Consider the following 12,721-nt stretch of genomic DNA (forward strand, 5'->3'; position numbering starts at 1 on the left):
AACCTGTCAGCAGTATATGACACCCTTGTCTGTGAAATTCTCTCTTCTTTGGTTTTCAGAGAACCACCCTCTCCTGATTCCCTCTCGCCTCTCCAGCTGTTCCTTCTTAGTCTTTTTTGAATGCTCCTCTTCTGCATGCCCAATGACGTTGTCTTCAGTCCTCTTCCAAGTCTTTGTACTCTTCCCAGGAGACCCTATGTACTAGTACCTGTATCTTCATGGTTTCTAAAGTCTTAGCCTCAGCTCTGTCCTCTATACTGAACTCCAGACTTTTATATCTAATAACCTCTAGAACATCACATACTGAATATATCCTAAACTAAATTTATCATCTCCTCCCACTATAGTCCATCCATTTATAAACCTGGGAATAATTCTTATCTCCTTCCTCCACAGTCAAATATTACCAAACCATTTTTTTACCCCGTTAATGGTCTGAAGTTTTTGCCCTTCTTTCCATCTTCATTGCATGCCTTTCTACCTCTGGCCTTGCCTTGCTCAAAACCACTCTCTATGACTGTCAGAATGGTATTCCCACATCTGATTGTTTCTCTTGCCAGTGTAAAATCTTTCCAAAATTCCGCTAAGTATTCATGTATCTTAGCTTGGTGAAAAAGGCCCATCGCATTTTTCATCTGTTTATCGCTCCCGTCTCATCTCTTTCTGCTCTCCTCCATCCTTCATCACTGCCCTCTCTAAACACACAAACGTGCAAACCCCTTGGAACCTCTTGCACTTCCCTTAATGGAAGATACTCATATTCATTCTTTCTCTCCTTTCCCTACCCTCCCCTCTAACCCTTTACATATATAGCTCTATTTTTGCCTGGCTACTCATAATTCTGGATTTAGCTCCAATACCACCTTTTCCCTGACCACTCCCTACAAATCTAGTTGATATTTCCCTGCTGTATACTCAGGTAGCAGCTCTGTGTAGGTGTCTAGTAGAGTGATAGATTGTGGTAGTTCATTTACTTGTCTGCCTACCATCTAGACCTTGAGTTTCTTGCAAGTATCTTACTCATCTGTATATTCTCTGTATTCTAAGACAGGCAGGTATGTAGTAGGCACTGTGTAAATGTATGGTGAAAGAATGAAGGAATTAAAGAAGGAAGAAATGAAATAGGGACTCTACTTTTTGCCATCTGAGTTTTTTTGTTGCTGTGGCTCAGATTCTAGAAGAAATATTAAACACACTATTTAGGATTGTTGTTTTAATGGATAGGGTAAATTTTATTATACTATTTAATCATATTTCAAAGAATGGAAGGAACACTCGAGGTCAAGAAATTTAAAGTAAAAAGTAAGATAGCTTCTATTCTTGACTATTCACTGGATTGCCCTCCTGGAGACCAGAAATCATAGAAACCAACTCCTCTCTTTGATCTTTGAAGGGAAGACTTTGTTTTCTAAGAAACAGAGAGAGGGCTACAGGCATTACCTATGATGAAGAAGTAAACGATCAAGGCAGCTTCTATATCTGACTTTCCTCCTTCCTTTGCTGTGCCCATGGCTCATTTCAAGCTGTTCTCTGAGTGATCTTCACCAAAGACCACACTCTGTTCTCCTTTGCCCTTTGTTGTCTCACATTTCAAACTCTGCCCATCCCGTATTTTTTGCATCTACTTTTTTCTGTCTAATGAAATTCACACATGTAAAGGAATGTTCTTTCATATATGTGGAACATCCCTATAAAACTACTTAATGGTATATTCAGCAATGGATCTGTCTTTAAAAAAGAATGGCTGATCAGACAGTTACTAGTGTACCTGAAAACCAAAGCGTCGTATTAGAGAAGGTCAATACCTGTTCTAAATCAGATTGATGAAAATGGGTTAAAAAACTACCGAGTAAAAGATTCTAGATTAATTTTTCTGAAAATATTGTTTACCTACCTTTTGGGGACTGGTGGTTTAACAAATGAATATTAGATTCCTTCAGTGTGCCCAGCATTGTGGTAAGCACCAGAAGAGATAAAAGTCGAGTAGAATATATGAAGGCCCAGAAGATGATCAGTGAAAAAGAAAATATCACATATAAACAACTACTAGGTTGTATGGTACATATTAATGTCTATAGCGTTTCAGAGAATGAAAAGAGCGTTGTTCTCTGGAATTAGTTGAGGGAGACAATGCAGAGACTAGATCATAGTCAAGTTTGTGACAGAGTGGTACAGAGCAGAAAAGATATCATTGATTTTCTTCCACATTCCCTCTCTTTCCCAGTTCTTCCATCTTCTATTCTTCATTTCTTATTTCGCTATCTCTTTCTGTTCCCATTTTAACAGCCCCATTCAAGCCTCTGTTGTCTCAGCTAAGATTCTTTTAGTGTCCTCATAACTGTCTGTTCCTAGAAACATATGTCCACTCTAGAGTCGTCTTTCCTAGCAGTACTTTTATCAGGCTTTAAAATCTTTGTGAGGTAGAGAATTTGCATTTATTTTGCATCCAAGGACATGCAGGAGCTTTCCATTGTTCTTTCTTGTTTGCCTGACCTTTAGAGGATTAGCCATATTCTGATATCAGGGGAACCAGCCTGTGGCAGGGCCATGTTGTCAGCTGGCAAGAAAACTGATTCCTGGGGGATTGAGTACATGAAAATAAGTTCTGTTTTTTATATTTTCCTGCAATATTTCATATGTTGACCAATGATATATTATACTGCTTCTTCTTACATTTTCTTTTAAATTAACCATCATTTTAACATATTAACTAAAAGTCATAAAGGCTCACTTCTGGAGGATATGCTCAGGGTACAATAGGAGCCAGGCAACAACTGTTCTTCCTGATCTTCTCATCCCCAACCCCATCTCCTAAGCCACATTTCCTCAGGCATCAAGAAGTGTATTATGAGTGAGTGGGAAGGGAGGGATGGAAGGAGGGAGGGAAAAAAGAGAGAGAGACAGAGGGAGGGAGGGTGGAAGTTGGGGAGGGAAGGAGTGCTATAGGAGAATAGAGGATGAAAGGAACAGCTCTACTTGAGGGTGGGAACACAAAAGATTTCACAGAAATGATGATATTTGAGTTAAGTCTTGAAGGATGGGTAAGAATTGGTCAGGTAGAAGGAAGAACTTTCCAGAAAAAACAAACATTTGTGAAGAGACATGCAAGTATTCAGAGAACTAGAATAAACGGTGTACTTGGAGAGTGGAGTAGTAGATCAGAGGAGTGGGAAGAAAGGGGACTGAGGGTGACAGGAATGGAGCCATGCTGGGGTCAGAATGTAAGCCATGTTATAGAGTTGGACTTTACAAACAATAACAAAATAGAAAACTCACAGTCTGACGAATGCAGCAAAGCTTCTTGTTGAGGAAGCCTTCGTTCAGTTTGGGAATTGTTTTTCATGATAAAGTGAAGTAGCATTCGAATGGCTGGGAGGAAATGCAGAGCTTCTTTGTAAATCATGTTCAGGAAAATAAAGGATTAGGGTAATGGAATTATTTGTGGGTGTTGGAGACCCGGGAAATTCAATGTTTCCTGAGTCATGTATGGCTTAAAAGAAAAAAAAAAGTTTTTTTTTTTTGTTTTTTGTTTTTTTTTTTTGGTTAATGGCTGAATCTTCAAAAAAAAAAAAAAACTTCATTAAACAAAAGGCTATTATTATGTTAGGTATGATCTTTCATCAGTTAAAACAAGTATAGTGATGGGTGATAAAGACATAAACTTGCCACTGAAATTAAGATTTATACAGTTTCAATATCTTTATAAAAGCATTGGAGTCCATGCTTGTGAAGTATTTCCACATTTGTAAAAAATGCATTATATTAAATAAAAGTGATTCAAATTCTGGTTTCAATGGCAATAACTTGCATTTTTTACCAATTAAAATCGAATCCTGAGGCACAACATCTTGGAGTATGAGATCATTATATAATGCTTAATATAGATGCCAGAAACGTTCTGCTTTACTTTTAATATCCGTACACTCATGAAGAAACCCTTTTATTTTTGAACGTGTGTTTCAGAAGCAATGGAAATTAGTTTTTAGTCCTGAGGGCATTACTCCTTATTCCCTCAACTTGCCACACCCACCCACATACAGACATGCCAGGTATGACACTACCCATACTGACATCTATATACGCATGCATGTATTAGTTGGTTAGCCTGACAGAGAGAATTTAGTCACTGTTCTGTTAGCAGATATTGGAAAACACCTTCCAAGATGACTAAGGAGTCTCTATAACCTGGAATGAATCAGGCGTAAGTAACCCTCTTTGAAGCCAGAGAAGGGTCTTAGATTACCTTTAAGAGGTATCTTTAGCAACAATTCTAAGATATTGCCATCCTGTGTTAATGGCTTCTGTGAGGCAGTGCTTACGGAAGGACTAACGTGCTTACATCCACGTCGATAACAGACTGCCTAACTTAGTCACGCTCCAGACAGAAATAAAAGTGGGGAGGGGAAATAGTTCTATGAGGCATTTGGGAGTTATTATTTTATAAGTAGCTATTTTATTTGTCCTATATAAATTATCTTCTTTGTGCCAAAGTATATCAGACTTTATCACCACTATAAAGTACGTGTAATTGATAGAATAGACAAATAGAATGTCATTACATAAAATGGCAAACCAAATGGTAGTAGGAAGTATATAAAATTGTCTTCTTTAAGAAAAGACATATTTAAGTGCCTGTCATTGAATGAATGGATAAACAAAATGTACATACATACAATAGAATACTATGCAGCTGTAAAGAATAATAATGAGTTCTCAAATTATATTACAACGTAGATAAATCTGGAGGACACTATGCAGAGTAAAATAAGTCAATCACGAAAGGACAAATACTATATGATCTCACTGTTATAAAAAGATACAAATAGGTATACAGTGTTCACTGGTGGTTACCAGGGATAGGTGTGTCAGGTTTCAGGGAGGATCTCTAGGTAGTAGACACTTGTTATTTTTGGTGACAAGAAAGGCAACACCAAATGTGAGTGAAATGTGAACAGCTTGACCAAGGTAAATGATGTCACCAAAAAGTACACAAGAAAAAAGAAAAGACACATTTGTAATTGTATTTCATCGTTACCTTTTTTGAAGTATTTCTGTCACACTAACATGACTTCCTTTTAAAAAAACAAGTTCAGTTTTTCTAGCTTTCGCTGGTTATGTACTGTTACTTGCATTAAATAACCCTTTTAGAATGCCTTTTTTTTTTTTTTAACCCATTTCCAGGTGAAATAACATACTGAGCAGCTTTGAGAAAAAGCTAGTCATTTTTGCAGAGAGGTTATTTCCTCTACAGATGTGAAATTACTAGGGTAGGAATAATTTTTAATTTCTGTAAACAAATTTCTTTTAATTTCATCTTAAGTCTTATTGTTTTTAAGGTATAATTATCTTAAAAAGAGATCAGTTTCTCTTTTTGGTATATTTTAATCAATTCAGCTGGAGTATTTCTGCTACTAGCTTCCTATACTTCCTTTTCCCTTTCCTAAACAGCCACAGCTGAGACATCCTAGGTGTTTCCCGATATGAGCCAAGTTGTCTTTAGAGGATCAGGTTGGTGAACACGAGGGAGCAAGTTTGGTATTTGGCTGAATCTGTGACTGTTCGTCTAGGAATGCCGACGTGGAGATGACTCTGGAGAGAGCAGTGAGCATGCTTGATGCAGAACACGTGCCCGCTTGCAGGATTTCTGCTGCAGCTACCTTCATACAGCACGAGTGCTTCCAGAAATCTGAAGCGCGGAAAAGGGTGAGTGGTTTTACAACCAGTGCAAAAACCACCACGCTTTCACATCTGTTAAGGTGGCCCTGCAAACAGAAACTACTCATTTATTTAAATTTTTAAATATTTTCATTGAAGTTATTTTACATTTAATTTTTTTTTTTTTATGATCAGTGCCCAAAAAATTTCCTGCAATTCAGAAACTTAGGAAGTAAGTTACCCCTTTGCCTGCCTTCGCAATTTCTAGAGCCATCCCTAGAGGCAATTGTAAACAATCCATGTACTTCCGGATTTTTCAACGAGAATAAGGGGAAGAATATAAGTGTATGTAAGGCTAATTGTTTTGTATATTTTACAAAGATATTAAATATCAGCAATTTTTAAATTGTTTTTATTTAACATATACATTTTCATTGCTTTCAATTTTTCATATTTTAACAGTTGTTCAGTGAGCAGCCTTGTATGTGTATCTTTCTGCACTTGCACAAGTGGTTCTGTAGGACCGAAAAAAAAAACAAAAACTCACTGCAGTCGAGTCGATTCCAACTTAAAGCCACCCTATAAGACAGAATAGAACTGCCCCATAGGGTTTTCAAGAGTGTAAATCTTTATGGAAGCATACTGCCTCATCTTTCTCTCATGGAACAGCTGGTGGGTTCAAACCACTGATCTTTCAGTTAGCAGCCAAGTGCTTTAACCATTGCACCCCCAGGGATCCTTCCTGTAGGACAGATCCTCAAAAATGGAACTGATGGGTCATTTTATGTTTGTTTTCAAAACATAAAATGTAGACGAGGGGTCATATCATTCAAAAAGGCATGAATGAAAAATAAGTTTCTCTCCCACTCCAAGCCCTAGTCTCCTTTTTAGGGGAGGTCTTTCAATTTTGGCATATCTTTCAGAGATATTCTGTACATGTAGAAAAGCTTGTTGGATGGGTTGATTGTGTATACATTTTTGTTTTAAAAAACCATAAATGGTTGTATATTATTCATGGTGCTCTTTATATTTTTCAGTTAACGATATATCTTAGAAGTTTTCATTGTCTATTAGCCCTACCCCATTCTTTACAATTGCTGGATGGATTTCTGTTGTCTAGATGTACATAACTGATTTTTGATAGTTTTGATAACTGATTAATTGACAATTTGACAAAGTTTTTACATATGTAGAACCATCACCAGAATCAAGGTAATGATTATATCCATCACCTCCAAAAGTTTCCCTTTGCCTTTTTGTAATCTATACGTTCTGCCCTTCCCAGCCCACTCCTAAACCCCAGCCACCAACGGTCTACTTTCTGTCACTATAAATTAGTTTCAATTTTCTAGAATTTTTAATATATGGGATTATACAGTATATACTCCATTTTCGTCTGGTTTCTTCTACTCAGCATAATATTTTGTATGGATATACCCACAATTTTTTTATCCATTTGCCTGTTGATGGACATTTGAATTGTTTCCAGGTTTTGGCTATTGTGAATAAAGCTGCTATAGGGATTTGTGTACAAGTCTTTGTGTAGACATATGCTTTCATTTCTCTTTGGTAAATAGTAATTAGGAGTAGAATGTCTCCATGATATGGTAGATGTATAAAACCAAAAAAAAACCCAAATCCATTGCCATTGAGTCCTCAAGCTTTTTGAACATATGAAGATAGTTAAGATTGTTGTCTTAACATCCTGGTCTGCTAATTCTAACATCTGTGTCCTTTCTGAGTCAGTTTTGATTAGTTGCTTTTTCTCCTCATTATGTGTTGTATTTACCTTCTTATATATTTCTTAGTTTTTAATTGGATGCCTTACATTGTGAGCTTTACGTTTTTGGATGTTAGATATTTTTGTATTCCTAAAAATATTCTTGAGCCTTGAACTGGGATATAGTTAGGTTACTTGAAAGCAGGTTGATTCTTTCAAATTCTGCCTTTAAAATTTGTTAGGTGAGAACAGAGCAGCATTTAGTCTAAAGCTAATTAGTCCCCACTACTAAGGCTTAATTTGGACATGTTGTATCAGGAGGAACCAGTCCCTGCAGAAAAACATCATGCTTAGTAGAGTGCAGGGTCAGCGAAAAAGAGGACGACCCTCAAGGAGATAGATTGACACAGTGACTGCAACAATAGGCTCAAGCATAACAACGATTGTGACGATGGCATAAGGTCGGGCAGTGTTTCGTTCTGTTGTACATGGGGTTGCTGTGAGTCAAAATTGACTCAGTAGCACCTAACAATGACAACACTAAGGGCAAGATTTCTGAGAACTCTATCCAATGCACCACGAATTTTTTTTTTTTTTTTTTGGCTATCTGGTGAGAATAGGTATTGTTCCTGGTCCTAGGTGGGCATGAGGAGCTATTCTCTCAAATCTTCTTGGGTAGTTATTTCCCTGACCTCAGGTAGTTACCATATTTTTACGAAAATAATGTGTGCCTTCTACGTTTGCTTTCGAATCGCTCCCTTCCCCCCACAAGGTATTTTCCTAAGTGCTGCTATGCCAATTTTTTTTTTCACATGTTGTAAAAAAAATAGCATAGTGTGTGTACCAAAATACCTCAAGGTGGGAGTGGTTAGCAAACAAACTTAGAAGGCCTTTATTATTTGCGTGTTAAAATACAGTGAGCTGATCAATACTGTACTGAATACTAAAGGGGAACCATCTGCAAATCTCAAGAGTTCTCCTTCTGTGCAGCTTTATATATGAAAAAAAAAAAAAAATTTTTTTTTTTTTATATTACTCTGCTCTGCAAACTACTAGCCGTTTTGGTCACCCACCCCAAACTCTGAGCTCTCTCTCCTCAACTCTTAGAATTGAACTCCACCTGGGTTTTCCATTATCACACCATAGCCATAGGGAACTCTCAAGGCAGTAATTGAGCTCATCTTCCTTGTTTTCCATCTTACCATCATTGCCTCATGTCCAATTTTAAAAAATTACTTTTACACATTTTGTCTAGTTTACTAGTCATTTCAGGTAGTAGGTAAATCTGTCCTTATTTCTATTGAGTCATTTTTAATTTTGATGAGTAACTCACTGACAACCCTCCCCAAAACTGTACAATTTTACATTCCCACCAATATTGTACCAAAGTGGTCATTACTATGCACCATTATTAACATAAGATATTATTCTGTTTGATTCTGTTACTCTACAAAGCAAAGATATATGCAATCTCACTATAGTAGAAATTTTCTTATTTGTCGGAATCAAGACAATTGATCAGTTAATCAGAGTTACAGAGGAAATCTTGTTAAAGTTATATATATACACATTTATAAAGTTTTTCATCATGTTTAGATAATCTGTGCTCATTAAATATCATCTGCCATTTTTAGTTTAAGTTTCTTTAAAGTGGAATGGGAACCTAATGACACTTAAAGTCATATAAGTGCAAACTTCTAGATTTTTACATTTTCCTTACTCTTTTCTGTTAATCTCATCCACAACCAATTACAGAGCATTTTTATTCACTTCATCTTTATCTAGCCTTTCCATAGCATTCAGTTCGTTTTCAGAGAAACAAAACGCTACAACTGTATTTCATTTAGTTAAGAATAGGTAAAATATTACATAATTACAATAATAAGTACAGTTGGCTTAAGTACATCAGGAAACAAACCCAAGTTATTCTTGGTAACTTGGTAACATATAGCTGCTCAACAGGAAGAATTATGAGTGCAGCGAGTAACCACAGACAGTGAGCTAACATCCCTGACGGTATTTCTGGAATCAGTACTTTTCATAGAGGAAAAGGGGAACGTGGTTAATCCCGCAAATCAGTTAAGTAGAAATTAGACAAGAACTTCTACTGATTTTTTTCAATTGTTGTTGTTGTTAGGTGCCGTCGAGTCGGTTCCGACTCATAGTGACCCTATACACAACAGAACAAAACACTGCCCAGTCCTGCACCATCTTTACAATCGTTATACTTGAGCTCATTGTTGCAGCCACTGTGTCAATCCACCTTGTTGAGGGTCTTCCTCTTTTCCACTGACCCTGTACTCTGGAAAGCATGATGTCCTTCTCCAGGGACTGATCCCTCCTGACAACATGTCCAAGGTATGTAAGACGTAGTCTTGCCATCCTTGCCTCTAAGGAGCATTCTGGCTGTACTTCTTCCAAGACAGATTTGTTTGTTCTTTTGGCAGACCATGGTATATTCAATATTCTTCGCCAACACCACAATTCAAAGGTGTCAACTCTTCTTCGGTCTTCCTTATTCATTGTCCAGCTTTCAAATGCATACGATATGATTGAAAATACCATGGCTTGGGTCAGGCGCACTTTAGTCTTCAGGGTGACATCTTTGCTCTTCAACACTTTGAAGAGGTCCTTTGCAGCAGATTTGCCCGAAGCAATGCGTCTTTTGACTTTTTGACTGCTGCTTCCATGGCTGTTGATTGTGGATCCAAGTACAATGAAATCCTTGACAACTTCAATCTTTTCTCCATTTATCATGATGTTGCTCATTGGTCCAGTTGTGAGGATTTTTGTTTTCTTTATGTTGAGGTGCAGTCCATACTGAAGGCTGTGGTCTTTGATCTTCATTAGTAAGTGCTTCAAGTCCTCTTCACTTTCAGCAAGCAAGGTTGTTTCATCTGCATAACGCAGGTTGTTAATGAGTCTTCCTTCAATCCTGATGCTCCGTTCATCTTCATATAGTCCAGCTTCTCGTATTATTTGTTCAGCATACAGATTAAATAGGTATGGTGAAAGGATACAACCCTGATGCACACCTTTCCTGACTTTAAACCAATCATTATCCCCTTGTTCTGTCTGAACAACTACCTCTTGATCCATGTAAAGGTTCCTCGTGAGCACAATTAAGTGTTCTGGAATTCCCATTCTTCGCAGTGTTATCCACAGTTTGTTAGGATCCACACAGTCGAATGCCTTTGCATAGTCAATAAAACACAGGTAAACATCCTTCAGGTATTCTCTGCTTTCAGCCAGGATCCATCTGACATCATCAATGATATCCCTGGTTCCACGTCCTCTTCTGAAACCGGCCTGAATTTCTGGCAGTTCCCTGTCGATAATACTGCTGCAGTTGCTTTTGAATGATCTTCAGCAAAATTTTGCTTCCATGTGATATCAATGATATTGTTCTATAATTTCCACATTTGGTTGGATCACCTTTCTTGGGAATAGGCATAAATATGCATCTCTTCCAGTCAGTTGGCCAGGAAGCTGTCTTCCATATTTCTTGGCATAGATGAGTGAGCACCTCCAGCGTTGCATCTGTTTGTTGAAACATCTCAATTGATTTTCCATCAATTCCTGGAGTCTTGTTTTTCACCAATGCCTTCAGAGCAGCTTGGACTTCTTCCTTCAGTACCATCAGTTCCTGATCATGTGCCTCCTCTTGAAATGGTTGAATATCGACTAATTCTTTTTGGTATAATGACTGTGTATTCCTTCCATCTTCTTTTGATGCTTCCTGCGTCGTTTAATATTTCCCCCATGGAATCCTTCACTATCACAACTCGAGGCTTGAATTTTTTCTTCAGTTCTTTCAGCTTGAGAAACGCCGAGCGTGTTCTTGCCTTTTGGTTTTCCATCTCCAGCTCTTTGCACATGTCATTATGATACTTTGTCTTCTCGAGAGGCCCTTTGAAATCTTCTGTTCAGTTCTTTTACTTCATCAATTCTTCCTTTTGCTTTAGCTGCTCGACGCTCAAGAGCAAGTTTCAGAACCTCCTCTTACATCCATCTTGGTCTTTTCTTTCTTTCCTGTCTTTTCAGTGACCTCTTGCTTTCTTCATGGATGATGTCCTTGATGTCATTCCACAACTCGTCTGGTCTGCGGTCACTAGTGTTCAGTGCATCAAATCTATTCTTCAGATGGTCTATAAATACAGCTGGGATATACTGAAGGTCATATTTTGGCTCTCGTGGACTTGCTCTGATTTTCTTCAGTTTCAGCTTGAACTTGCGTATGAGCAATTGATGGTCTGTTCCACAGTTGGGCCCTGGGCTTGTTCTGACTGATGATATTGAGCTTTTCCATCGTCTCTTTCCACAGATATAGTCAATTTGATTTCTGTGTGTTCCATCTGGCGAGGTCCATGTGTATAGTCGCCATTTATGTTGGTGAAAGAAGGTATTTGCAATGAAGAAGTCGTTGGTCTTGCAAAAGTCTATCATTCTATCTCCGGCATTGTTTCTATCCCCAAGGCCATATTTTCCAACTACTGATCCTTCTTCTTTGTTTCCAACTTTTGCTTTCCAATCGCCAGTAATTATCAATGCATCTTGATTGAAATGTTCAATCAATTTCAGACTGTAGCAGCTGATAAAAATCTTCTATTTCTTCATCCTTGGCCCTAGTGTTTGGTGCGTAAATTTGAAAAATAGTAGTATTAACTGGTCTTCCTTGTAGGCATATGGATATTATCCTATCACTGACAGCGTTGTACTTCAGTATAGATTTTGAAACGTTCTTTTTGACGATGAATGCAACACCATTGCTCTTCAAGTTGTCATTCCCAGCATAGTAGACTATATGATTGTCCGATTCAGAATGGCCAATACCAGTCCATTTCAGCTCACTAAAGCCTAGGATATCAATGTTTATGCGTTCCATTTCATTTTTGACGATTTCCAATTTTCCTAGATTCGTAGTTCGTACATTCCAGTTTCCGATTATTAATGGATGTTTGCAGCTGTTTCTTCTCATTTTGAGTCGTGCCACATCAGCAAGTGAAGGTCCCAGAAGCTTTACTCTATCCACGTCATTAAGTTCAACTCTACTTTGAGGAGGCAGCTCTTCCCCAGTCATCTTTTGAGTGGCTTCCAACCTCGGGGGGCTCATCTTCCAGCACTATATCAGACAATGCTCCACTGCTATTCGTAAGGTTTTCACTGGCTAATGCTTTTCAGAAGTAGACTGCCGGGTCCTTCTTCCCAGTCTGTCTTAGTCTGGAAGCTCAGCTGAAACCTATCCTCCATGGGTGACCCTGCTGGCATCTGAAAAACAGTGGCATAGCTTCTAGCATCACCGCAACATACAAGCCCCCACAGTACAACAAACTGACAGACACGTGG

General features: G+C 38.0%; 1 protein-coding gene across 1 annotated transcript in view; it reads left to right on the forward strand.

Moving 5' to 3' along the window:
• The window catches only part of PKP2 (plakophilin 2), an 85,156-nt gene that overhangs the window by 20,441 nt on the left and 51,994 nt on the right, over positions 1-12,721 (forward strand). The window contains exon 4 of the mRNA XM_003405716.4: positions 5,568-5,703. Coding sequence (XP_003405764.1) covers positions 5,568-5,703 — 136 coding nt within the window. The remainder of the gene's footprint in view (positions 1-5,567; positions 5,704-12,721) is intronic.

The sequence above is a fragment of the Loxodonta africana genome, chromosome 4 (genome assembly GCF_030014295.1).
Source record: "Loxodonta africana isolate mLoxAfr1 chromosome 4, mLoxAfr1.hap2, whole genome shotgun sequence".
NCBI classification, from domain to species: Eukaryota; Metazoa; Chordata; class Mammalia; order Proboscidea; family Elephantidae; genus Loxodonta; species Loxodonta africana.